At 40.7% G+C, this 26759-nt stretch overlaps 2 protein-coding genes across 7 annotated transcripts in view; one reads left to right on the top strand and one right to left on the bottom strand.

Annotated features, from left to right (window-relative positions):
- Nucleotides 1-296: 296 nt before the first annotated feature.
- On the top strand, nucleotides 297-18765 carry CEP95 (centrosomal protein 95). 5 transcript variants are annotated; one of them, XM_039562496.1, is made up of 22 exons: nucleotides 297-1925; nucleotides 2699-2781; nucleotides 2891-2998; nucleotides 3389-3555; nucleotides 3854-3964; nucleotides 4941-5049; nucleotides 5481-5590; nucleotides 6932-7131; nucleotides 7534-7603; nucleotides 8260-8306; nucleotides 9418-9539; nucleotides 9857-9986; nucleotides 10167-10281; nucleotides 10665-10828; nucleotides 11107-11199; nucleotides 11572-11722; nucleotides 12814-12974; nucleotides 13418-13492; nucleotides 13970-14122; nucleotides 15104-15250; nucleotides 15340-15411; nucleotides 15484-18760. In XM_039562496.1, the coding sequence occupies exons 4-22, from the start codon at nucleotides 3552-3554 to the stop codon at nucleotides 15658-15660; spliced, it is 2211 nt and encodes a 736-aa protein (XP_039418430.1). In that variant the 5' UTR covers nucleotides 297-1925; nucleotides 2699-2781; nucleotides 2891-2998; nucleotides 3389-3551; the 3' UTR covers nucleotides 15661-18760. The 5 variants fall into 5 exon arrangements, with proteins under 5 accessions (XP_039418430.1, XP_039418428.1, XP_039418427.1 ...); XM_039562494.1 differs by lacking the exons at nucleotides 2699-2781; nucleotides 3389-3555 and having other exon boundaries at nucleotides 342-521; nucleotides 1797-1925; nucleotides 15484-15667; nucleotides 18676-18765; XM_039562497.1 differs by lacking the exon at nucleotides 297-1925 and adding an exon at nucleotides 1932-2611.
- The window catches only part of SMURF2 (SMAD specific E3 ubiquitin protein ligase 2), a 60002-nt gene continuing 50724 nt past the window's right edge, over nucleotides 17482-26759 (bottom strand). For both annotated transcript variants that reach the window (XM_039562499.1, XM_010407373.4), the window contains 8 exons: nucleotides 26632-26735; nucleotides 25574-25688; nucleotides 24973-25151; nucleotides 24398-24535; nucleotides 24051-24171; nucleotides 22475-22676; nucleotides 21386-21461; nucleotides 17482-21110 (listed from right to left, as the gene is read on the bottom strand). In XM_039562499.1, coding sequence (XP_039418433.1) covers nucleotides 21011-21110; nucleotides 21386-21461; nucleotides 22475-22676; nucleotides 24051-24171; nucleotides 24398-24535; nucleotides 24973-25151; nucleotides 25574-25688; nucleotides 26632-26735 — 1035 coding nt within the window. In that variant the 3' untranslated portion in view covers nucleotides 17482-21010. The remainder of the gene's footprint in view (nucleotides 21111-21385; nucleotides 21462-22474; nucleotides 22677-24050; nucleotides 24172-24397; nucleotides 24536-24972; nucleotides 25152-25573; nucleotides 25689-26631; nucleotides 26736-26759) is intronic.

Genomic DNA, 26759 nt, shown 5'->3' on the forward strand with positions numbered 1-26759 from the left:
ACCGAGAAAACGCCAACAGCCGCCTCCCATTCAGGTGACGAAGGCGGAACCTCCAGGGCAAACCCCACCTCCCCCACCGCCATTTTACGCCGGCAGTCGCATTCGGCGGCCTGAGCGCCCCGGGGCCGGCCCATGCTGCCTGCGGGCGGGGACGGTGGCGGTGGCGGCCGGGCGGAACCGCGGGGATCCGGGCGGGGAACGGCGGGGGCGCCCATCACGTGACCGGGGAGTAGCGGGGGATAGCACGTGACCCGCGCTGCAGCTTGGCTTTGGGGCACGGGCTCTTTCTTTCCTCCCCGTTCCTGCTCCCAGTCCAAACCCAGTCCTGTTCCCAATCCCAGTACAGAGGCGATCGCCCCACCCCCGGTACCACCGGCGAATGACCGAAAACACCGGACTCCCTGGCGTGCGTAGCCCCGCCCCTTCCTGCGGCGCCTGCCCAATGAGTGCGCAGGCCGCGGTTTAAATGGGGGGCGGGGGCTGAGCCGTTGGTGCCGCCATGGGTAGCGCTGAGGGTACAGGTAGGGCTGGGCCTCGGAGGACTCTGACCGGGGCTCGCTAGGGTCCGGCCTTGCGGTGGGGCGGGTGCCGCTCCCGGAACAGCAGCTGGTCTGGTGTCTGCGGAGCCGGGGAAGGCAAGCTGGAGAGCTTCCTTCTCCCTCATCACTTCCCTGCTGCTCGCATCGCTGGCACCATTTTATTCAGCTCTTTAAAGCTGTCGTTTTCGTGCGTTGTGGCTTTTTAAGCTCTTTGCGTTAACCTCCCCCTTCCCCTCTTTTGTCTTTGTTCTGTTCCTGGCGACGCTTTTAGTTTAATAAAGCTGCAGATGAACAGTAATTCAGGTCTTCCAAGACATCAGCCTGAAACGTAGAAGATGTTAGCTACTTTACCCTTTCATGCATCTGAAACTTAAAGTGATGTCTGGAACTGATTGAGGAGTTGAGGGATGGAAAAGTAACGCTCCCTATGAACAGAAGACTGAAAACTGTACAAATTAGTTGCTATTGTAGTAATTCTATAGTTTTTCCTCCCAAACATGACTTATGCTCTCTCCAGTAAATTGAAGTTCTTAATACTTGCTAAAATACTATTTTGATTTCCAAAAGGAACATCTTGGGGGAAAATCTGGACTTAAAAATCACAGACTAACAGAGGTGGAGACTTAAGTTCTTCCAAGTTGATACTTGAATTGAGTGACAGGGAAGACTGTAGAGGATACATATCTTTCAAAGCACTTTGAACTCAGGACTCAAAGTTTGGGGAAAGTCAGGATATTGATGCACGTATCATTGTGCTCAACAGAGCACTTGGTAGGACCACTTCCGTATTCTAATCCTTAAATAAATAATTAATGTAGAATTTACCTTTCATGAGGAATATTTGCATTAGAAGTGATGTCATTGCCTAAGACTATTAGAAAACCTGGGTTTGTAAGAATAGTACCTGTCATTTCTGATCATTGATAAGTGGTGTATCAAAGCTTGGTTTGTTAAGGTGTTGAAGGTTTGGAATTCCTGGCTATGAGACCAGATTCAAATTTATTTTTCATTACATGGGGGGGGGAAAAAAAAAATCAACCTGCCCAGCCTGTGGTACTTCAGTGCCTTTCACCTCCTTAGTCCAGTTTTGCTATGATTGCACTTGAACAATATGTTTAATATTTTGGATGGATGGGACAGCCTCCTGGGTTTGACCACCTCTGGTGGAGTCAAAGACACAGGGGTCCCATCTTTCACTGTAAGTAACAGTGTCTTTATGTCTTTCAGTTGTGACATTAATGGTTTGTTTCTAAATAGATTGGGTTGATGTTGCCAATGATCTTTTAAGGACCTGTCACATAAACCAGCACATAAAGCATCTCTCAGAATGTGGTGCTGACGTGTTTGTTCGTCTTTATGAGTCAATCTTAGGAGAAAGAGTACCAGGTAGGAATGATAATTGCTAAATCTGCTTTTTATTTTGTCTCTGTGCATGTTGTAGCTAAATAAAATTGAAACTCGTAAAACTTCCTACAGATTTAGGGATTTAAAGTTTTTGTGTCCAAGACAAAAATATAAGATTGTCATTCTTTAAGAAGATTTGAGTAATATTGGCCAATTTTATTTTAATTTTGAACTGCTATGAATGGCACCTATGAGGATAGCCACAGCAAAACTGCTGTAAATTAGGCCTTGAAAGCTGTCTGGGCATAATACTTCTGAAGAGTGTGAACTGGCTCATTTTATCTTACACCAGTGTTAACACTGAAGTCTGCTCTCATAAAATGCTTAATACTTACAGTCTGCTAAGAGCTGAGCTGTGATTTAACCCTGCTTTAACCGAACTCCACTGGACTTCAGTGAAAACAACTGAGCAAAGTCTATACAATTATGTATTTGTTTTATTTATAAACTGTTATGTGTAGGAAATGTCAGACTACTAATTGCAGAAGATTTTAATAGCACTGAGGTAACTGGCACCTATTGAAGGTAGAAGTCCTGTTAAATGTAAACCCAGAACTAAAAATAATGTTGTTCCCAATTAAGTAGAATACACTGCAGTCCAATTAGTGTGTGACAGGAAAAGAAGAAGCTAACAGAAACTGCAATTCCAGTTTGATGACCTGAACCAGGTGTGTGTGGTGGCAGTGGAGGAGGAGAAATGCTTTAGTAGTCTCTATTATTGAATTTAATCCTGATAAAACCCTCATATCTTCCAGGGGGTGTTCTAAGTTTGTGCTCAATACTTATAAAAGATTTCATAGGACCATATGATAGTTGGGCTTTTCACCAAGGACACAAGGTACTGAAAAAATACTAACTTGTAAGCAGAAGTTAAAGTAGTTTAATTAAGGCACCTGTAACAAGCTATCCATTTAAATAGCCTAACATATATTATTTATTTTGCATAGATTTCATAGCTGCTCCCGGAAGCCAAGAGGATGATGCACATAATGTACAAGCAGTAATAGATTCCCTGGCATTGGATTATTTGCAGGTCAGCTTGTCTCACATCACTGGTAAGTACTTGGTTTAATGAGACAAATACCAGCTGAATATCTGTGTGGTTTAACTAGAACACTCTAAGAATCTGATGTTACACAGCTTGCTTTCATACTTGCATGGAAGGTCTTTTTATGGTAGTGGATGTCATCAGAGCACTGACCCCTTGCCTTGGACATCAGGTTATAAATTGAAACAGCAAAGAGAGAATAAATAAGAAATGTTAAAGTTAACATCCAGCCATGCTTCATTTGGCTGCTGAAGTGTTACCTTAAATCTGTTTCTGGCTCAGGCTTGGACACTGGGTTTTAAGACATGACTGTGGAGTTCTAAAGTTGTTACTACATTTTTAAAAGTTGGTGAGTAAAGAGTTGAAGTGTGTTGTGATATCTGTTATCTGTACACAGATAATGGCTTTCCCTGAGTATTCCTGTGTATGGTCTCACATAGCATAACCTGCAAAGAATGAAAACTGCTTGATAAGAAGTATCTCTGACTTGGTGCCTGTACACAGTAGCTGGTGTTTGCAATCCTGCTGCCACTCCGTAGACTGGTTCGTGCTATAGTTTTATGTGTAAGAAAAATATTAAATAACAACTGTCCCTGAAAATATCCCTGAATATTTGTGTGTGTGAAAGCAGTTATTACATCAATAAACTTTCACTTATTAGAACTGAAAAGATGCAAATTTAAATAAGACACTTAAAATATACCTTAAGCTTACCTACATAGCCATAAATAAGTGACCAGGTATCTTCTGAGCTGACACCTTTACAAGAATTTCCAAGCACTCTCCTACAGAAAACTTGCTTTTGAGAATTCTTCTTCTGTGAAGTAGTAATTATTAACATGTGGCATTACTGTCTCTTAAGGTGAGAACATTGTGAAAGGAGACAGGGAATCTATCAAAAACCTCCTCGAAATATTTGATGGTTTGTTAGAGTATCTTAGAGAAGTCAGTGAAGCATCTTCTCAGACTGGAGGTGAGATGTAAACCCAAAATGTTTTCAATGTAGCAAAGATTTATTTGGAGTTTTTTGTTACTTATAACCTTGACAATGGAGAGAAGTGAAAGACAAAACTGACCTGGGGGAGGAAATTTCAGTGGTGAAGCTGAATATTTGCATTCCTTATTTTCATAAACAATAATAAAATAGATTATTTCCCCTCTGCTTCATTCTTGTGGCAGAAACCTACTCTAGACACTTCATCCTTTGTTAGTTGCTTTTCAACCTGTAAGTCAAATGATTTAGGATTAGGATTCAAGGAGGGAAATGTTGGCTTTAATTGGAACAATGAACAAATGTCCCTTTTACTTACTAGGACATAAGGGGGATGACATCCTTTCCTGGGAAGTGGGTCTTGGGAGTAGATCCATAGCAGGGGTTATTTTGAGGAAAATGGGAAGAGAAGGTGCTCAGCCCTGCAGAGGCATCTTACTGAGACAGTACTGGTCTTCCTATCTCAGAGCTAATAAGAGCTGTCACCACTGGCTGTTGCACTCTGTGAATAAAGGGGAGAGCTCTTGGTGCCTGAGACAGTTTCCTCCTGACCTATTCCAGAGTGGACAGAAGAAAGAGGACAGTAGTAATGTTCAGTGCCTGTACTGCTTTTCCCTTTCCTCAGACTGCTGGTCTTGTTACCCAGTGGGGGTTAGTGGCTCAAATTTTCTAGCTGTAAGTCCAGAGTTTAGTTCTTTTGAGGAAGAAGAAAGGTTTATTAAAAACTGGAATTAGGGGATATACAGTAGTGGTATAATTTTTCAAAGCTTTCCATAAAAGTTGCCCCACCTACCCTACGTCCCCCTCCATTGGAGAACGTTACATGTCATCATTTTAGATAAAACACTATAATGTTGATATTACACATAAACTGTTTTGATTATATTGGAATTAATACCTGTTAGTTTATAGGTAGAAGTAGTTTTCTTGAAAATAATTACCTCTTGGTTATTAACAGCTGATATAAATGTGCTGTCCAGTGATGAAATTCAAATTGCATCTCAAGAGCAGCTGGAAAGCACTGCTGGTCAACTTATACAACATACACTACTCTCATCAGTTGAAGGGTAAGAACAATTCTGAATATTTATTTGACATAGTGACTGACTGTCTTTGTGTATCTGTAGAGAAATTAGTAGGTTTTTTATAGTATAGACACCTACTGATTACATATGCCAAAAGGAATGTGAGGTGACTCCTTTGGTTGGGCTAAAATTACATCTGGGACTTCTTTTGCCCTTGAAGAGCTGCGATTCTGTTTCCCTTAAGTTTACTTTTTATGTGGAATAAAACAACTTGAAAACTTGGATCAGTTTTAAAGATTGTATTTTAAAGATTGATTCGTTAAGCTGAGTTCAGTTTGTGGTTGTGACTCCTGCTCTGGTTTGCTCTGTAGCAGCAGGACCATGTCCTGCACGCTCCTCGGCAGCTCCATCTCGTGGGCTGAACGGGCAGAGGCTGAGAGAGGAAATACTTGATGGCTTTATGTTCCCCTTAGGTCCCAGTCAGAATATTTTGTTCTAACTTGTGATACAGATGGCTCAGGATCTACCAGTGAATTAATTAAACTTGGAGATACTGCTCATTCATTTTCCGAGAGAGGGGAAGGTGAGTTTGGGTGGAAAAAATATGTTAACACTCTTCTGTAGTAAGACTTCCAGGCTTTTTGTTTCCTTTTTATAAGTTACTTCTTTCAGACAAATACTGTTTTAAATCCTTACTAGAAAAAAAACCCCAAACAACCCACAATAAGCTAATACATCTTGCTGAAGTTAAAATTTCTGGAAGTAAATATTCCAGGCATTATTTTTCATGACTCATGAGCTACCTTATTTGGATAAAGGTTTGTTGCTTGAGTTTTAACTCAGTTCTCCTACAAAGGCTTTTTTTTTTTTTTTTTTTTTCAATAGAATAGGAGAATTCTGAAGACTTTATTTCATTTGTTGCAGTGTAATATGTATTATTTAAAACTGTAAAAAGACTAGTAAGTTCATTCTTAAAGAAGATGTTTTAGGAGTGTGTGTCCCTTCAAAACTTCATGGGTGGCTCTGAAAAAAATAATGTGCAGATGACTTAAATGGAGTTCATTTTTATTTCCTATTTTTCTATAAGAATATTCCAATTCTTCCTGTTCTTATTTGATGATTTATCTCCTCAAGTAGAGGCATAAAGAAATATTATGAATTATGAACGTTTCATTGATTGGAATTACAAATAAGAATTTAACAGATTTTGAGCATAGTATGGATTGCTACACCAAGCAATGAGCAGACATTAAAACTGTCCATCTCAATAGTTCATGGCAAGATGTTTTATAGCTCTTAATTTAATCTTTTTAAGCATCCACTTCTAGAATTTCAGATGCCTATACTGTGTCTAGCAGAAAAGGACACGGGGGTAGAAGAACCTGAAAGCTCCGAGGCTCTTGCAGCATTTCCCAGACTGTTGTCAGAAAGTGAAAGGGGGATTGTAAAGGAAAAGGAAGATGGTATTGATTCTTCTGATAGCTCATCCACCTGATTTTGACTTAGGGGTGTAGGGAACTAGGGTAGTGTGTAGGAGAGCTTTAGTCATGAATGGAAACACTTTAGTGTTTTAAAATAAATTCTTTTCAGAAATACGATATTTTAGTATATAAAATAGAATAGGCAAACTTTCATTATCTGGGGTATTTCTGCTTAGCTAGGATTTGGCTTCAGCTAGGCTGTTTTTAATTGTGGTTTGTATTCTTTTTTTTTGTGGTTCAAAACACTAAAAAGTCCTTGTGGAAGATCCTCAAATCATGTTCTTAAGGCATAAAAATGTTACAGCACTGTCCTATGCAATCCAACAAAGGTGGCAGCTCACATTAGATATTGAGACACTTCCCTTTATTATGTACAGACAATGTACAAAACATGTTCTGCTTTCCCAGGTAACACTTCAAGTTCTTTGTATTTGCCTCTTCAGGATGGATGGAGTCTGTTCATGCTGGTGAACTTCACAAAGGGAGTTTGAGTGTCAGTGATACAAAACTGGGGGAGCCTATTCAGCAAGCAGTTCTTCTGCTGCCCCCCTTCCAGCCCTCGGATCCAGGATGGAGAGATTGCCACAGCTCAGACAGACAGGCAGCAGCTTTGGCTTGCAGTCAAGCAGTGAACATTCCTACTGTAAGGAATTTGATTATTTAATTTTCTTTTAGTAACCAATACTGCTTTCATTTTAAAACCTCCTAGTTTACTTGCAGAATGGGAGTAGCTGGTCCCTGAAGAACACTTCTGAATGTGTCAGAGTTCATCTCAGTTCCAGGAATTTTGGATTGTGTATTCGTTCTTCACTAAGTGTCCTGAGAGAAATTTAGTTTGAGGGGTGTGTTTATTTCTTACATATATACATACACATCTCCACAGTCAATGCAACTGCACAGTTTATAGTATAGTCAACAAAATAATTATAGTGATTTTTATCTATAAAATCAGCATTGATTTCCATTTGCAGACAAACCTAATGTATGACCTTCCTGTCAGCACTCTCCTGTGAATTTATAGAACACATCTTGCTTTTTATTTCAGATTGAAAAGTCACCTAGCAAAAAATTTGAAGATGTTTCTGATAGTCTTCCTCTGTCAAGAAAGATTCCTGGTGAGAGAAAATTTTGCATCCTATAGGGTAACTCTTAAGTGTTATAATGTTGCATTTATTTTTACTGGCACCACAAGAAACATTGTTTTGAATCTGCTAGTGCATTTTTTTACATTCAGCCACAAGTTCATATTTCTATCTCTGCTTTACAGAGAAACAAAAATAGGTTACTTTTAATCTGTTCCCTGTACTGGAAAAAAGTAATCCATGTCCCCAGTTCAACTCCTTTCTTAGTTAATCCCCTTAAGATGGACCTATACTACAGAAGTCTCTTCCAGCAGATAAGTCCCATGGCTGAGCTTATTCTGAGCAGAGAAACATGGGCCAACCAAGCCACTTTCAATTCGAAGAAAAAACCATTAACTGCTGTTGTAGAAAGGTTTAGAGGCTATTTTTTTCAGTATTCATTTTCTCTGTTGCCTTGGAAACACTCCTTACCTTTTTTAGTTTCCACAGCATTCCCATGACACTGAACATTGAAGACTGGAGAAATTACCAAAATGAATGTCACAACTGGGTAACCAAAGTTGCTTGGTCATTCTATTCTCTCAGTAATTTGGATCCACAGGCCATGGCTCATATCTTTTTTTACTTGTAGCCCACATTAGTAGGCACAGTGCCATTAACTCACACTTACCTGTCATCTGCTTCTGCAGTGGGAGAAATGGTGGGATCAGATGATGCTGAGGACAATGTGACAAAGGTACGTGTTTCATCTAAATTTTTGGAATTTCAATCAATATTTTTTGATTTCTGCTTAATTTGTCTGTTGTCTTGTGGCACTTCTGGGCTTATTTCAAACCTGCTTTGGACTTGCTTTCCTCAATATACAATCAGTGATGTAGTGTTGTTAGACTGTGATTATGTGCAGCCTGTGAGTCATGTCGGTTCTTAGTTCTTCCTGGAGTTGTTTGCTCCAAAATGTACAGAGCCAGCACCCACAGAGTTCTGTTTATCACAACCAACCAGTTTACTGGTTATCTTGCTTTTTAATCAAAAATGTACAAAGCACAGGAGTATAGTCACATTTTTTTCTCTGAAGTGTATCAGCATCCTAAATTAGTAAGAATTTTGGGGGTTTTGGCCAATAAAACTTATATTTACTCCTTTTTAAAGATCCCTGAATGCTTATTATATTCTTTCATTTTATTTTCTTGCATTGTCCTTTGCTTTTCAAAAACTGAATAATGCAAAACCCACAAACTGATCAGCAGATACCATTGTGTCCCCATAGAAATGTGTCTGTAAAGGAAGTTTCTTTCTCTGGAAATGCTATTTTTGCCTTCTGCGGCCACAAGAGGTTCTCACAGACTTTGCTTATTCCAATAGTTTCAACAGCTTTTACTTCTACATTGTCTCTGTTTGAAACTCATTTTCCATTGGTGCATTTCCCAGTACGTCTGTGCCAAGCCCAAGTTACTCCAGTTTGAACAGAGAAGTTACCAGGCAGTAGTAAACCAGCTAAATGGCACAAGGATATGAGTGTTCTCTTTTGGCTCACTGTGAGCTGCAGCTCAGTCTGTACTAAGGGAAGTTCAGCTTATTTCTACTACCTGGCATCAGTCGCAGACTGAAGAGGTGGAATGTGGAGATACTCATTACTTTAACTTAGACCCTGTTCTGGTTCAATGGTTTAGCTGTGAACTGATCTTCCATACTTTGCTAGTCCATTTCTTTAAACATTAATTCTCTAAAGCACACTATCTGCAGTCAGGAGCCTGTTTTTACGTATCTATACTCACAGGGTTTGAGATGGTTCTGTTACAACATCTACTCACATGATCTATAAAATCTTCATTTAATCATTTTCCTAGGTGCCTCTGGTATATGAGTCTTCTATATCTGCCTCCTCTTTTGAGAAAAAGCTTTCACTATGTGCTGAACAAGTAACACAGACTCCAAGACCTGAATCTCAGTACCAGCCTAGAACACCAAGGCAAGTTCAGATTTTTGGTACTGAACCACACTGGTACTTTCATTTCCACGGCCAGCCAGCCCCACTTCCCTTTTTAAATAAGATCTTTCCTTCCTTGGCTGTGTGGCAGTGAAATACTAATTCTAACAGAAAGATTTCCTGTTTCTCCTGACATTTATTCATTTTGTTAAATATGGTTATAGGCGTTTACACATTCTGCTTTACTTAATCCTATAAAAACATGCTTAGGCAAAAAGTGAACTGGAATTGTGGGAGATAATGCTCATCTTCAAGTTTTTGGAATAGAAAGGATATCTGTCTGTTTTCTGCTTCAACAGATACGAAAATTCCACCGCAGATTTGCTTGAAGATTCACTTTCCCACAGAACAACAAAGGAGAAGGTGCCTGAGCAAGAGTTTCATGAAGCATCAGAAAATCTGTCTCACAGACTAAATGAACTAGATTTAGTAAGTAAAAATCTCTTGTTGAGCTGAGCAATCCAGCTTTAGTAATGACAGTGGAGAGAAGAAGAATGTCAGTGTAATATGGATGAATAGGAAATCTGCAACTAACACGTGGCTTTACTTCATTCAAACTTCAGAACTGTCTGTTGAACATGACCCCCACAAAAAAAATCTATCCCATAGATGTTGAAGAGAGCTTTGGGTGAGCACATGAGAGAAGAGGAGCTGACAGATGAGGACAGCCTGTCACAGCACAGTGACAATGTCATGGACTATGGCCGAAGGGCAGCCAAGAGAGGTAACAATCCTCGTGTCAGTTAAGTATTGGGATGGAAAAGAATATAAAAGAAACCTTTTCATGTAAAGCTGCTACACTGATTTACAGTTAGTTACTAAGTTTTATATTGCTAGTTCACTTCTGTGTTGTCTTTGATCCAAACCTGAGCTACAGTAACAGAGTTGCAACCAAGTTTCTGTTTAACACTTAAAAAACGGTGGTAAAACTTTGCAAAAAAATACAAGGGAAACACAGCTGCAGTAAAAAATGTATAGAAAGTGGGGGGAGGGACAGAATACAAGCTCACAGGACTGTGGTTCTGAAATGAGGGCCTAGTCACAATACACGTCACTGGGGTTTTTTTGTCCCAAATTAGATACTCAGTGAATGACCTTTCCCTACAGATACATCACATCCAAGGTACTCAGGCAGGCCACGATCCCTCTCTCCAGCCTCACCCACATCTCAGCATCAGGAACATGAACTTCATGGTAGTGGAACAGGCCAAATAAAGACAATACGCAGCCAGCTGCAGAAAGAAAGGGATGAAAGAACAAGAAAAACAAAGGTAATTTTTAGATTAGACCCTGTGGTAATTCTTACTAATAGTTATACTAAAACCATGAAAACAGAACACTTTTACTTAATGGGGGTATCTGGTCTCCTTTAGTAATCATATGCTGTTTCATCTGTAGCCTGATGAGGAAAAAACTTAAACCCTAAATTTTGCAAAAAAAGAACTTAAAGTGGAAGAAGCTACTTTGACCCATGCAGCAAACAAGTTAACAAGGTGGCTGTATGGACTGATTATTTCCTCTGACAAGTCCTTTTATTTTTGTTTTCTAGCTGGTCACTAAAGCTTATGAAAATGAGCTAAGAATTTATGAAGCGAGGGAGAGGTGTATACTTTCCAAGCTCAGAGAAGCTGCCAAGGAAGTGGTAGGTGATACACTGTGGGGATTGCTGGTTGTGTTTTGATTTTTTTTTTTCTTTTTAAATTTGTCTAGATGGTCTGTCCAGACACTTTTGGGTACAAGACCTCCTTGACTGCCAGTGTCATAGTTACAACACTGTACAACTGAAGTAGTAACTTACTAATGTTAAGTGCTGCAGAAGAGCTGAGGTTATGCAATAATGAGATTTAACCTTTATTTGAACCCTGACCTGTATTTTGTAAACTCTGGGCTTATGCAATATGTCCAAGTTCTCATGCTAAAGTCTGAAAGACATTTAAGTTCTGATAGCCAAACTGTGTTCTATCAGTCTCCCTTCTCATACCTGTTCTCCATCTGTTTTACATCTGCTCCTAAGGAACAAGAGTATAAAGAAAACATCTTTCAAGAACCTCCAAAAATGTCTCAGCCAGTGAAAGTTTATTCTAGAAAAACCACACCTCAGTATCCCAAATACAGCCAGTGGATTCCAAAACGAGGGATCATGAAGCCAAAGCAAGCAGCTCCAAGTAAGAACTGCAAAACTATACTTGGTGGAAAACTGGCATCTTTTGAAAGCGCGTGTTGAACTCCAAGAATAAAGGCACCAGTCCAACATATACCAGTCAGCTGTAGCATTTTCCCTTCTTCTGACCTCTATATGTCTGGATTTTTGTTAGGGAAGGTAATGCTTTAAGTAAATGTAAACCATCGGTGCACAATCAAATTGTGACCCATTTGCTACTTCCTTAAAATCCTTTGGATTATTTTCAGAGTTTCTTTCCGTTGCTGCTACTCCTGTGTTTATTCCACTACAGACTGAGCTCTCGTTTTGTTGTTTTTCTGAGCATATATCAGATGTAAAATTGGGCCTGTGGCTTGAGGTGAGCCATGTACAGGTAACAGAGCAGGATTTGTCAGGACTCTGCCACTGTGGTGTTAATGCTGCCACTGCTTCTGCTGAGCAAGTGATGCTTCAAGAAAGCCAAGCTGCAAATCCTAGGCCCAGTTTTGGTAATCAGCACTGTGCATGCCTATGGATAAGATCACCAGATAATCCCTTATATACCTGGATGTTGCTCAGCTACACTGCCTTATTTTTTTTTTCAGTTTTTGAAGGCCATATACTTGGTAAATACCCTTTTGCTTCATCTCCCTATCATCTCTTCCTGCCAGAAAGATCAGAGATGTACTGGGAAAGTTTATTTTGCACCTGTTTACTTGACCTGGATCTGTCATTGCCACTGCTGTGCTGGCTTTAAGTTGCTGCAACCAGAGAGAGAAAACAATCACTGATCAGTGATGGTCAGAACCACAAAAAGAAAGAAGGTGATACCTGTCTTAGTTGGATGTGGTAGTGGTAGTGAAATGACACCTGAGCTTTACAGCTCAATTCTTCAGAGAAAACAATAGAAGATTGGGATTGCTTTCTCTGCTGCTGTGCTGGTAGGATGATGTTATATCCTTCTGGGCTTAGCTTGACATGGTAACAGCAGCATGGTAATTTTATACAGTGTTTAAAGTAAAATATTTCTGGACTTAGGCTGACACTGTCTGCATGAATTTACAACGAAATGTATTCTCCAGGAATTTATTGCTTACCTCTGTCTTTATCTTACAGTGACAATAAGAGACAACGACCTCCTGTTGCAGCTTCTGGAGGAGTTTCCCCACCTGCACATTTCACCCTGTACTCTGAATAAAATGTGGCAGCGGCAGCTTGCACACACTCTGCACCTTAAGGTGCTTTCTGGCAGACCTAGACCAAAACTCCAGAATGAAGTGAGTGAATCTCTGCTGAGTGGCAGCAGAGATACCCTGACACCACATCAACAGCACAGACAGGGCACCTGCACACCCACAGCACAGTGTGGAAGGATGTTCTGGGAGCTTGGCTAAATAGGGATGTACAGATTTACATACATAGGTTCAACTTTTCATCAGCCACTTAAATACTGTGGTCCTTCTTTCATACTGGTTTTTTTTGAGTACTGCCTAGGGTTGCTATTGCTTTTTTAAAAGCATTTTGTAGTTTCCACTGCTAGTTCTGAACAGTCTTTTAGTTTAAAAGTGAGTTATGAGATGCAAAAGTTGATTAACTTATACAAGGCAACTCTCAACACAAAACCCAAAACATAGCAGAGGAGCAATATTTAAACCTGCTGCAAAGGACAGCTTGTCCTGCAGAATAATGCAAGTAATTAACATTTTCTTTAAACCTCCAGGTTGAACAAGTCTTGAAGAAACATGAGCTGCTTACTGCAATTATTAAGAGAGATCAAGATCACAGCAAGAGACTGGTATGTTCTTTGAAGACTGTTTGTTCCATAATGCAAAGATTTCACATTGAGCTATCTAGAATGCATATTCCCAGATCATGAAAGTGGCTTTTTGTCTTATGACAACTTCATGCTTTTTGAGTAGCTGTTGTCTCAAAATGCCACATAATCTGTTTGTGGTAGGGTCATGGGAATGGAATATTATTATTACCCTGCATTGTTGCTTTAAAAGGTAAAACAAGTTCTAAAAACGTGCAAGGAGGAGAAACCTGAGGTTGTGTTGCAGCTCCCAGAACAGTGCTGACTCCTTAATTCTATAGTGACACTACTTTGCTACATCAGTGGTGACTAAAGCTTTAAACCATAGCTGCAGTGTAAAACTGGAATGTGGAGAAGGTCCTCAGTAAAGGACCCTAATTAGCAATGATTAACAAAGCTTTGCTTGCAGGAGTATCTGTTGGCAGTTTGGTGGTCTGACAGCTCCTGCTCTCCCTTTAGCAAGAAATCAAGCAGCGCATCTACCGCCAGAAATGGGCTCAGAACAAGGTGACAGAGAGGCGGCAGCAGGTGGCCCGGGCCAGGAAATACTACGAGGACTACAGGGTCCAGCTCCGCGCCAAGATGATGCGGGAGAGGACACGGGAGGCAAAGGTGAAGACAAGGGGTCTTGCTCTGCAAGTGTGCAATTCTTTCCTGTCTGGACCCCAGTGCTGAGGTCTGGTAGTTCAATGCTGCAAGTGCAGTGACCAGAGCTCAGAGTGAGGAGGAAGTGGTTGATCAGTCAAGGCCACAGATGAAATGGTTCCTTCTCTGGAAATATGGATACAGTGCAGGGCAAACCACTGTGAAAGAAAGGATGATTTATGGGGCTAGGAGGAGAAAGGATGAAGTATCAGTGTGGAAAAACAGGGCTGGTAACTTGAGAAATTGGGGAAATGAGTTTTCAGAAACATTAGGATTACGAAGTTGTTCCTATAGTCACCATCCAAAGAAAACAATCTAAATCTTCAGTTAAGGGAACTGATCAAACAGGCAGCTTTGTTAAACAAAGTGGACTTTGTGACAGATACGATCTAATTAGGGCTGAACATCAGAGTGACGGAAAGCAAGGAGAGTTACTAGGCCCCACAAGAGCAGATACACAATTGTCACCTTTCGAAGTAAAAGATTAGAAGTTTACTGCATAATCCACTGTTAGTGATTTGAGAACTGTTTGCCTCAAGATGTGAGCTTACAGCTGGTAAGTGTTCTGGTGGAGGAAGGGAAAGCCTGAGTCCGGGCTGGAGTTCCTGCTGCTGGAAACCTGGATGAATGTCCTGAAGTCAGAGTATAGGGTGGGTTGTAAATCACAGTGCATGTTCAAAGGTCCTGGCTTGCACAGTTGGGTCATCTGACTAAACTGACATGAAAAATTATTTTATCTATCAGAATTTCAGCTAAATGAGTAGTACAAATCCAGCTCAGCTGTATCTGCACCACCATTTCTAGGTACATAATTGTACTTTTTCATGGGCTATGGCCTATCCTCATGTAAACACCATTCCATCAGGAGATAAAGCAGCTGAAAAATGTAAGTGTATACTTACAAGTTCCTGGGAAAGTTTCAGGTTTGTTTTTTTTAATTGCTGGCAGATATTTAAAAACTTATTTGAAGAAGGCTTAGAAATTCAGAAGCAAAGACTGAAGGACCTGAGAGTATATGCTCAAGAGAAGCGTGATGAGCAATGGAGAGAGCACCAGAATGAGCTGGAGTCTCTGGAGAACTACTACAAAGATCAGGTAAAGCTTCATCTGGATCAGACAGATCATATTTTTCCACTTAGAGGTCTTTCTTTAATTAGTTCAACTCACACATGTGTTATGCTTAGTTTTCCATGCTAGCAGAAGCTGTATCTCAAGAATTCCAAGAAATCCAAACCAGAGAGAAAGCACAAGCACAAGTAAGTATTCTTAATTTTGTCCAACTGCCTTTTCTTTTTACATGCTGTGGCTAATGTCAGTATTTTCTTTAGATGCTGCAGAAAACAAGAAAACAACTGAGATCAAAGATGGAAAAGGAAATACAGCAACTGCAAGCAGCAATCATACACAATGATGATGACACCTTTTTTCAAGAACTAGAAGCAGACAGACTGAGAACCAGACTTCAGATGGCTTCTTTCCAGTACAGCCAAAGCCATTTCTTCTAAGACTTGGGTAAATGTCACTGCAGTCCTCCCTGGCTAAGATGATCAGTCTTTGAGAGCTGCTATAATGGGAAGATGGTGTGAGGCTGTTTTTCTCTCTAAGATATCTGTTCTGTCATTTTGACCTGTCAGGGGTGTACCTGCTGGGATCTGGGATCTCCACAGCACTTTTATGATTACCAATGAAGTTTCTGAACTACTTTTTACCTTCCTAGCAAGGCTGGGATAATGTTGGGCTCTACTCAGAGGAAGTTGGGATGAAGTCAGAGGGCTTTAGTGAAGTTATCCTGGTGGAAGAGTTGGATGCTGAGGCTCCGCTGCATCTGTGCTGGGGCTGTTGATGCTAAGCCCATCTAACACCATTAGCCAGAAATCACGGATTGGAAAGCACACAAAGCACAAGAAGACCTTTAAAAGAACATTAGAGGTTCAGGTTTCCTGTGAAAGGCCAAGTTAGAGAATGCCTGTAATAAACCTGACATAAATAACTGGGAATTTAAAACATTAAGCAAGGGAAGACTACTTACTTCACTCCTCCTTCAGTTCAGTTGTGTTTGCAGTGTTGGTGTTGCTGGCTTGATAAAATATAAAGGCATATAAAATACTATTTCTATGCTACAAATGCATTGGGAAAAGTAGTTTGAAATTAGAACACAATGAAGGTTCTTCTAAAGCAGCACATGATGAGCTTCTGCAAGAGGTGAACCCTCTGGGAAGGAGCTGTGGACAGCATTCCTAATCTTCTTCAGGGCCACACTCACAAGTGCAGCCTGATTACTCCATCTTCACACTGACAGAACCAGAATTAAAGAACAATTAAATATTTCACCAGTCAGTTTTTACCTTACTTCAGATTGTAAGGTCTGATTCCAGGCAGAGCAGGAGCTGACAGCAGGCACTACACCTGCTGTAGCATCTTCCAGTGCTATAACCAGTACAGTGCTCAGCAGGAAATCCAGGTTTTACCAGCCAAACATGGTGGGCCCCAGGAGGTGCCAACACAGAGGGATGAGTACTTAAACTAAGAACAATTACACAAAACCAAGCTGGTACTAATGAAGTCCAGTACTGATAGAGTGTCCTCTGCCTCAGTAGAAGAGTTCTTGCTTAAAATTGCTGTGCGAGAAGTGATACAGGAATACTGGATTTAATTGCATTGTACATAAAATACTTAAAGGTTGCTGTGAAGGGGGTGTCTCTGATGGAACTGACAACACACAGAGAATTCACACTCATGCACTGTAAAAAGAGCTGAACAGGAACAAAAGCCGCCCCCAACATCTGAAGGAGCTGCTTTTACCAATTAAATAAACCAGCCAGCTGTTACAGCATGAGCTACCTCGCTGCAAAAATAGACCCAAAAAACACACCAAAACCTCTCCACAGAACCAGAAACACAGACCTTGACTTCTACAAACCTTTTCAGGGAGTTGGTATAAGCCTGGCTAACTTGAAACCTTTAAGGGACAATATTTATCAGGTAAATTGATGAAATTTAGCAAGTCTTTACCAAATTTACCTTTATTTCCCTCAAGGATGATGGTGTAACTTTGCTGAGTTTTGAGAGGAGACATCTGTTCACCAATGCTAGAATAATGCTTGTCCTTGCCAAGACATGCCAGTACCTGAGAGCCAGAAGTAAGACCTGCTGTGTTTGACTAGAACATTCAGCACACTCCTTGCTGTAGGTAACAGCACATAGGAAGTCACCAAGTTTTAAGTATTTTCTGCTGAAACAAAGTTGAGTTACTTAAAAATGACATTGTTACATTTTAAAGTTTTAATTAAGAAAAACTTAAAACTTTTAAAACCATTGATGCTGTGACAGTGCAAACAGCATACAATTTATTGCTCAACTTCTGCATGGATACATACATGAAGTACTTAAAAACCATTTTATACAGATTTGTTTTTTGTTAAAGCTCATGTAACAGCTGGGTGAAAATACAATGATACCAACGCTTAAACACTCTGTAATAAATACACTGGAAATGATAAACTAAGAACTGTCAGTTTGTGGAGGAGTAATTACACTTGTATAAACTAATTACAACTACAGACAAAGCTCTGAGGCTGTGGTAGAGCCAGGAACCTACTACATAGTGTAAAGTACAACAAATGGCACCTGTTAACTGTGTGGTGCTGTTTAAAAAGATGCTACATTGAGCTGGAGGATGGTGCTGTGACAGAGGAGCAAAGCTTGAACTTCCATCAATGCAGCCATTTAAACGCACCAGGAGTTCAGTACAGATGTAGTGTTGTAGAACAGGAATTTCAAAACAGCTTGTGTGCTCTGGACTTTAGTACAACACAAAAATTTGGTACAAATAAATCAGTTTAGGGAAACTGAAACTATGTGCAAAAAAAAAAATTAGAATACATACTGTACAAAGCACCATTACAAAACTCTTTACACCGAGAAATTAAATCCTCTGAAACTCAACTGTGAACTGTATATTTGAAATCTACAAAAGTCACTGTTCATAATTAAACATTCATAATGAAAAGCAACAGCATAAAACCATGATGTGACATCTCTCTAAAACAACTAAAGACTGGATAAAGCAAAACCCAGTAAGAGGGACACATTGAAATAAATATTCACATTAATCATGGGGTGAAAGTCCAAGGTTAAAATGCAATATTAGGCTTAGCACCTTTTTGAGGGGAAAGTAGCTGACATTCTTGAAACAAAATTTTGGAAAGGCATCAAGCCTTTACCATTTTCAGATAAACGTCTGACTGGGTGATGAGGTGCTTTAGTTAAAGCTCTCAGTCTTTATGAAGGTATAAAGGCACTCAAAATACTTGGTATATTCATCCTCATCTGTCAGCTATGGAAAGTTCAATACAGATTTGTCTAGTTTTGCCTATAATATATTAAATTTACAATACCTGTGGCAGTTAAAAAAATTCTCAATGCCATACCAAAATGTTTGGTAGAAAAACAGATGTACTGCTAAGGCTGCTGTGAAAATGAATGTAATTATCAGCTGATCTCGGGTCTCTATTCTGCAGAGCTCATCTCCTCCGTCCCTGAAGATGCTTTTATGACAGCAAGGTGACTGAATAAACTATGCATTCAATAAATGCACCAGCCAGATTTTATATTTGTCATGTTTCGTGACTAGGGAGGCTGTGGCCACAGCCTGAGGAAGAGCAGAGGGTAAAAAAAAAAAAAAAAAAATCACCTTATGACACTGAGGTCTCTCCTGTGAACAGTCACAAGAAGCTGTAAAATCCCTGGCAGTAGTAACTCACACCACTCAGACCTTGCACGGGCTGAGCAGAGGCTCAGAGTGGGTCTGGAGCTGTGGTCCCAACCACGGGCAGCACTTGGCGTGGCAAACAACCTGCTGTGCACCCCCAGACCTGCACAGGCACAGTGGCAGCTTCTCTGGCAACAGAGTTACCTGAAAGCCCTGAAACTGGGGAGCCCAGCATGGATGCAAAAGTACCAGCCCTTCAACAGGAGTGCAAGGGTCCCTTGAAATGAAAAAAAAGGTTCTGATGTATTTCAAACCTGGCTGTCACAGCAAGTCTCTTGGCTTTCTGTTTACATCCCTAAGTAGCCTCATCCTGCAGCCAGCCCAGAAAGGGAAGCAAGTCCCTTGGAACAAAACCTGCCAGCAACAGCTGTACAAAAAAAATAATCAAACCAACATGTGGATTTGGCTCAGCAGATTCTTACCCCAATTCTGTAAAAGTAGTCCCTTGCCCACAATTCTAACACACAACATCCAGTAGTTACTCACTGTGGCAGTCAGACTTGGCAGAGCAAAGTTTAGTTCAATCTCCATAGAACAGACAGAAAATGAGCTGGTTCACTGTGACTTACACTGCAACATGGAACAGCTGGTTACATCCCATCCCTCTAGCATTTTCAATACCTTTGACTTTCCTCTCACTGGCAGTGAAAAAATAGTGCAGATTTGATGATGAATTGTAACCTAAGTTACAAAAACACAACACTGATTGGAAAAAAACTGCTACTTATTCCAAATATTGTCATGGCTGAGAGGAGAATGACACCATCTCTTAAGCAGCCCGATTTATCCACACACCACGAGCAATCAGACAGATCTTAACTGAGAATTTCCAAACTAATGTCAAAGTTCAGTTCCCTCTACTGGTAGTGCATTTTATTCCCCTTTGAAGAGATCAACCCATGCTATAAATCATATATATAATTACTTCCATCCCTACAATCAATAAATTATGTGCTCTTACAACCTCATTTCCAAAGCACATTACACATATTTCAGTCAATACACCATGTTTCCTTAGTTGGAACTTAAACCCACGTGTCATGAGCAGCTGGACAAAGATTATAACATGTTTTACCTGATAAATCTTTAGCATCAACAAATATAGAATATGATTTGGCTGTGTTCAAACAAACTTTGGTTGACTGGACAGAATGGGTTCTGGAACAAACTGCTGAAAGGCTTCTGCTGGCAAAGCCCATCAGTGTTTCAACAGCTGAAAAATGCAGTGTTTCGATTTAAGGTCAAAAGCAACAAAAAATACTCTTGACTGACTTGTTAAAAAAATGCTGTTTAAAAAAAAAAAAACATCTACTGTTCATTAAGAAAAGGTTATTCCACATGTAAACACAAAGACTGTACCAAATACAGTCTGTGTCACTCACTAGAAATTCTGCCGGAGGAATCTGACAAGTGATATAAATGGGACCCCAAAACATCTTATTTGGAATTCCTGCTTGAAAAATATAAAAAAAGCCCTGTGGCAACATTTACCTGGAATTTACATTGCAGAATATAATGGTTTACTATAAGAAAATGCAGTTAACATGTAAGTGGCTTTCATTAAAAAGATTAATGATTCTTTCAGCCAATTTTATGCAAAGTTAGAATAATCCAAAATTTTTTTTTTCCAAAAATAGCAAGTATAGATGCTGTTCAGTATCATACATTTAAAACAGGCTGAAACGTGACTTGTACCGACTGCTGAAGTTGTGTGTTGGTATCTGAGAATAGAAATCAGGTAGGTAAATATAATAGATTACCTCTTTAAAAAATAGTAGTAGTCTTTAAGTATAGAATACTGCTTAACTGTTGAAATGTAGGAAAAGTCAGCATTCTGTATGTTCAAGATATTAGTTTTTAATAGCAGCTGAATGATCCTATGGCAGGAACCACAGAACCTATTTTCTTGAAATAAAAAATTTTAAAAAATTAAAAATCCCGAAGTTGTCCTTTCCCTCCCAGTGTCCTAGTGTAGAAAAGGGAAAGTTTCCTGTATTTCAAGCATTTCTTGAGTCTTGGCTGAGGGAAGGAAGGGCTTTCTGGCTGACAGGAGTATAAATAGAGTCTGGAAGAGACAGGGAGGGTCATTCCACAGCAAAGCCACAGGTCTCCTCGATGGCTGTGAGCAGCTTCTCGTAGAGCTTCTCGTAGCTCTCGTACGCGGGAATGTCGATCCTGTTGAAGCTGGGGGGGAAGCAGAGAGGTGTCAGCTCTCCAACCATCACTGCCAGGTCTATCACACCTCACTGAGCTGCAAATGGTGCCAGCAAGGCTTAACGAGGCCACGCAGCTCCAGCTAAACAAACATAAGCCATCTCCAGTTTTCAGACCTCTGCTGCTCAGTAAGGGACAGCTTTGATTACATCATGAAAGAGAAAAGAAGTAAGACTGCTCTAAATACTCTGACAGCAGATTGGTCTTAAGCTACAGATCACAACAGAGAACTGAAAAAGTCTTACCAGGTATGAGCTTTCGGCAAATTATTAGTGCTGGCATCAATCTGGTGTATTGTGAAGAGTCGTGGGCCTGCAGCACCTGAAAATCCAGAGGAGATCTCTACTACTGTGTGGAACAACATGAAATGTCTTTGCACTGCAACAACAAGAGAGCAACTAAAATACAACGACAAGCTCCGCACAAAGAAAGGTGACATCATAAACAGGCAGGAAAAAACTCCAAAGTCCAGTGGCTGTGGGACAGACTCCTCCTTGCCCACACAGACAGCCCTGCAGTTATATATATATAACCTTTCCAGTTATGGAAAGGTAAGGAACAAAGCACTGATAAAGAAGAATAGATCACCTTTTTCACACAGTGTACTGCATAATTCTAACAGTTTTTAATTTAACTTCTCTCACCCCTCCTACACAACAAAACTCACACAGCTATACCTGTCCCTGTTTTATAACAGGTCTTGAATAGTGGCCAATTCCACTGAAATTCCATAGAATCACAATGTCAATTCCTTATAATTTTATTAAATTAATCTGACTTCTAGAAATCCCCTTAATGTCTCTGCTAAAGAAAAAAGACTGCAGCACAGCAATCCTTTAGACTTGGTGTGCACTGAAGATGCCACAAAGGACAGAAGTGGTTACAAATGTCCAAACCTGAGCAAAACTGAATCCTGGTCTGAGCAGACATTAAAAATACAATTCACAGGGTCAGTGTTTCTCACAGGGACTCTGCTGTTAAATAAGAGTCTGAGCTTGAGCTGTGTTAGTGCATTTCAGTCTAAAAGAACCCCCAGAGCTGTGCAACTGATGAGGGCTTGTAAAAGTTAGGAATTAAAACCCTGGCTTCTGGAATACACCCAAGGAGAACCCCTCTAAGATCTGAGCTGGTCAGAACCTCCTGCCAGAGAAGGAAGTGCAGAACTGAAATAGAAGAGCCATTTGCACCTGAATAAGAAGGTACCAGACAAACACACAAAAAAGAACTACTCATAATAAGACCATTAAAATCACTCTTTAGAAGTCGTATTGCAGCCCCCAGCCTCATTTCCAGCTGATCCCTGTGCTCCCAAGCACAAGCACCTGCGGTGTTACCTTGCAGTGCCTTGAAGCCCTGCAGAGGCACCCGGGAGGAGCCAGTCACAAACTGGAGCAGCCGTGCCCTCCTCTCCTCGTCAAAGAGCTCCACAGCTTTCCAGAACCATTTCACGATGTTGCTGTCCGGGGTACAGTGTTTTAACCTGGTATTTGCCTTCCAGTCGTTAACATCAATTTTTCCCAGTCCACAAATGATGAGCTGTAAATTTAAAATAGATTTATTATAGTATTTCATCATTGATCACTATAAAAATGGGTTTGGAGCCAGACAAATTATGAAGCAATGATTGTGAAAATTAGACAGATTTTATACCAAAGGCAAATTATAACTTTTCCCTCATCTAAAGCAATGCAGAAATGTATCTTTCTTGTTTTTTTAATTTTACGTCTGTACACAAACCATTTTTCAAGTGGACTCATTTCAAATTAAAAAAACGCCAAACAGCCATTTCAAGCTTGGACAAAAGGGCCTTGACCTGTCAGTTAAAGAGAAGCACAAATTCCACCTCTGTATGACAGTGTGGTAATAATTCACATTTGACCTCAGTATTTCTTTCAGGAGCATAGCCCAGGGTGCAGTTTGGGTGGTCCAACTCTGGATCCCCAAAAGGAATCCTGTTCCTGTGACATCACGCACAAAAGACAGAGCAGCCTTTCCTGACACTGAGCTGTCAGTGCTCCTGAAGGGGAGATCCACAATGGATGGGTTAAGCTCACGTGGATGTGATCATAATTCTGAAGACATTTTCATGACTAAGAACACTGGACCTTCCTCCTTCTTATTCTACAGCTGCAAAGTGATTTTGGGTTAGCAGCTCACTGGCTCACTGCTGGGAGTGAGAACATTCAGGATGAAGGATGAGCAATCACTGATGTTCCAGCCCAGGGATCAGAAGCACACGGGAATAATTTACCTGTGGCCATTTTACATGGCAAACCCCTCAGCTCCACAGACTGCAATTACATTTCAGTTTAAAGCAAGCTTGGGATCTAGGGGTTTGCCTTCAGAGGATATTGTTTGGATGCTGGTCCTGACATTCTGTAGCACACTTGTTTGTGACAGCACCTTTCCTTCTGCTGGATTTCCAGGGCCAATGGGGTCTGGCAAAACTGAGCTCTGCCAAAACCCAGGTGCCTGACACCAGTCAGGGCAGTGCACCAAGGACTGGGAGGGAGTGGTGGGAGGGAGTGACAAGACTGTTCTCCTGGCAGCACCGAATTTCATATGAGGAAACTGCCCCGTGAGAACTCTGCACCAGGACTCTGCTGGAGCAGTGACAGCCGACACAGCCCGAGGTCGATGGAGGTCCTGAGAAGGCTCAGAGGGGTTTCAGCTACCAGAGAGGAGCTCTGGCCACTTGTGCAGCTGCTGTGAGCTGTCACCTCCAGAACACTCCCACATCTCTAGTGGGAGGCACACACAGCCTTGGTGCCCCCCAACCTGCTCAGCCCCTTATCCTGCCCCTATCCCAGGTCAGAGCACACAGGGAGTGCCAGGACACAGCTCTGCGTTCCTGCAGCTCCAAGAGCCTCGTTACTACTCGACTACACAACACAACACTGGTGCACTGACCTCTAACTCCTTCTCATCAAATGTCTTCAGCAGATGTTGTGGGATTACTTCATTAAATCCCTTCTGGAGCGCCAGGAACTGAGCTTCAATTCCTCGTAAAAACCGCCAGTTCACATAAAGTCTGTGAGCAAGTGCAAATTGGGTTTGTGGAGGATGTATTCAAATACAATAAACCTGCAATTTATCCAGCCCCAAAACAAGGCCCCACTGACAGCATTACACCACCACCACTGCACAACCCCACAGCAAAACCCAACAGCATGACACTGACAACTACTTCAACAAGTAACAGTTCCTCCCCACCTTAGGAAACAGAAAAAAAAAACTGGAAAAAGCTATTGATGTACCTGACATACTCCTTTTTGTTCTCCTCTGTCACGGGGATGCTTTTGCCATTGGGTTTCAGCTCATGCTGAATGATCTCCCCATAGGCGTTGTGTTCCACACAGAACGTGTGGTCCAGGACCCCAGTGATATCGTTCTCACTGGTGCAAAGAAAGCAGCAAATGACTGAGGGAAAACATATTCTGCAAATACATTACAGCCATAATCTATCTGACAGAAGTACAACCTCATTTTTCAATGGCATTTCAAATCTGCCTGGAAGCAGAAGGTGAACATACAGTTTTACTACATTACATTTTAAAACCTTTATCAAAGTTCCAGTGTTATATTTTAATAACATGTTACTGTTAATAATAGGTAAAATTAATACATTAATATTAATTCCACAGACCTCCACCCCAAAATTTGAGTAGCTTGAGCATTTTTAACCTTAAAGAAGCTGAACTGTGCAAGAAAGGTATTTCTTAAATCTGCCTGAGCAGGACGTCAAAATACACCCTGTTTCCAGGATTTAGGACCATTATCACATAACAGAGACAGCATGCTAACATCCTGAGGCACCCTACAGAGTACATACAGTATCCAGACTAAGCTGTTATGGAGATCAGGGTCAACCAATTCCATGTCATCCAAAGTAATTGGCTTCCCAAGCAACTGCTTATAGAAAGGCAACGTGAAGCCCCCGTCAATGTAGTGCCCATGGAACACAGCCATCCCCATGATCCGGCCCACAAAGTGGAAATAGGACAAGTGTTCCTGGAACAGAGAGCAGAGACAAAGCCATTCAGCTAAGTAAGACCCCCCACTGCTGAGGATGAGACAAAATTTTAACACACAGAAAAGAAAACCCCAAGCCCAAACCCTACGCAGAGGTTTTGTTTTGCTTTCATACATGACACACTGAGCATTACCTCCAGTCCAGGAATCTTACAAGTAACAATCAAAATAAACCTAATTTCTCCCAAAGGAAACATAAATTTACATCTGACAGAAAATAAAGAACACATTTGAGAAGCTTCTTTGATCAGTACAGAAAAGAAACTATCATCTAATTGTACAAATTCAGTGTCCCGCGCTACCAATTTTAAGAATTTGGCTCCTAAGTGTTGAACCCTCTCCAGACGTGTTTGATTTCTGGTCAGAAAACACTGAGTTACAGCACATGGTACCAGCCCTACCGGGTTGACAGCAGAGTCAGGGTTGATTTGCAGGGTGTAGATATCATCTCGGGAATACTGGAAGAGCCCATAGTATGGATTCAACATTTCATGGGACAACAGGTACAGCCACTCCCTGAGAAAATAAAATAATTTAATGGTACTCGACAGACAAATGCATTCCTACACTGAGAATCTTTTCAAAATAGTCTGATTTTTTTAATCTTACTATTAAGCACAAATGAGAAGGAGGTTATCTCTGAACATGCTGAGATATGACTGAAATCAGAATAATTTTTACTGGCTCAGTAACCACACAGCGCCTGACAGCTGATGGATTTCCCAGCTTTCCAAGATTTTTCTTCAAGCTACTTATTTCCAAGAAAGTTTCTGGCTCTGATTCTCCTACATCCTACATCCTCCTCCTACATTCTCCTACATCCACACTAAGACAAGACATTATTCACTTGAATATAGAGATGTTGGAATCAAAGCTTTTAACATAACCATCTTTAGGTAATGGATATATTTAGTTCAAGTTTTAATTATGTGTTCACAAACCAGCAAATAATGGTCTGAGAACTGGGCATGTCATTTCTTTATAAGAGAAAAATAACCTCAGACTATTGACAGACTGAAGTTGCCCACCAACTGCTGGTTTTAAACATTTTGCTTCAAACAGCAGTGACAATTTGCAGTAAAGCATATTTTTTGGTTAAAATTGTGCCATAAAGCCAAGTATTTAGTGGTATTTGTTCTCAGAAACCCACACTTCACTAACCAAAGAAAAAGATGTTAATTTCAACAGATACCAAAACCTCTCACATATGACAATGTTTGACATGATCTGTAACTTGCATTTTATTTCCAATACATCAGTTCTTTTTTTGATGCAGTTTTTGTTTTAAAATACTACCTAAAGCCATATATTCTTCTGACATTTAATCTGTTACAAAAATAAATATAAATAAGAATATTGTAAAGAAAGCAGGGCTGACACTGGGCTGGTTCAGGATTCAAAGCACAGGGGTGGCTGGCAGGGTTGGGTGCAGGGAAGAGACAGAGGAGCCACTGTTTACCTGGCAACACCTCCATAATCAAGGCCTTCCTCCCCACGAAATTTTATCATTAATCGTTTCCACAGGTCTTTTGGCCTCATCTTCATGACTTGCCTGTAGGATTCCTGTAAACACACACCACTTTCTTT

This window comes from Corvus cornix, chromosome 18, assembly GCF_000738735.6.
Source record: "Corvus cornix cornix isolate S_Up_H32 chromosome 18, ASM73873v5, whole genome shotgun sequence".
Lineage (NCBI taxonomy): Eukaryota > Metazoa > Chordata > Aves > Passeriformes > Corvidae > Corvus > Corvus cornix.

What these genes read in the sequence shown, in the direction of transcription:
- CEP95 (XM_039562494.1), top strand. Translation starts at nt 500, where the DNA reads ATGGGTAGCGCTGAGGGTACAG. An exon ending in AGAGGACACGGGAGGCAAAG is followed by an intron (nt 14,123 to 15,103) that starts GTGAAGACAAGG and finishes AATTGCTGGCAG; the next exon opens with ATATTTAAAAACTTATTTGA. An exon ending in AGAACTACTACAAAGATCAG is followed by an intron (nt 15,251 to 15,339) that starts GTAAAGCTTCAT and finishes TGTTATGCTTAG; the next exon opens with TTTTCCATGCTAGCAGAAGC.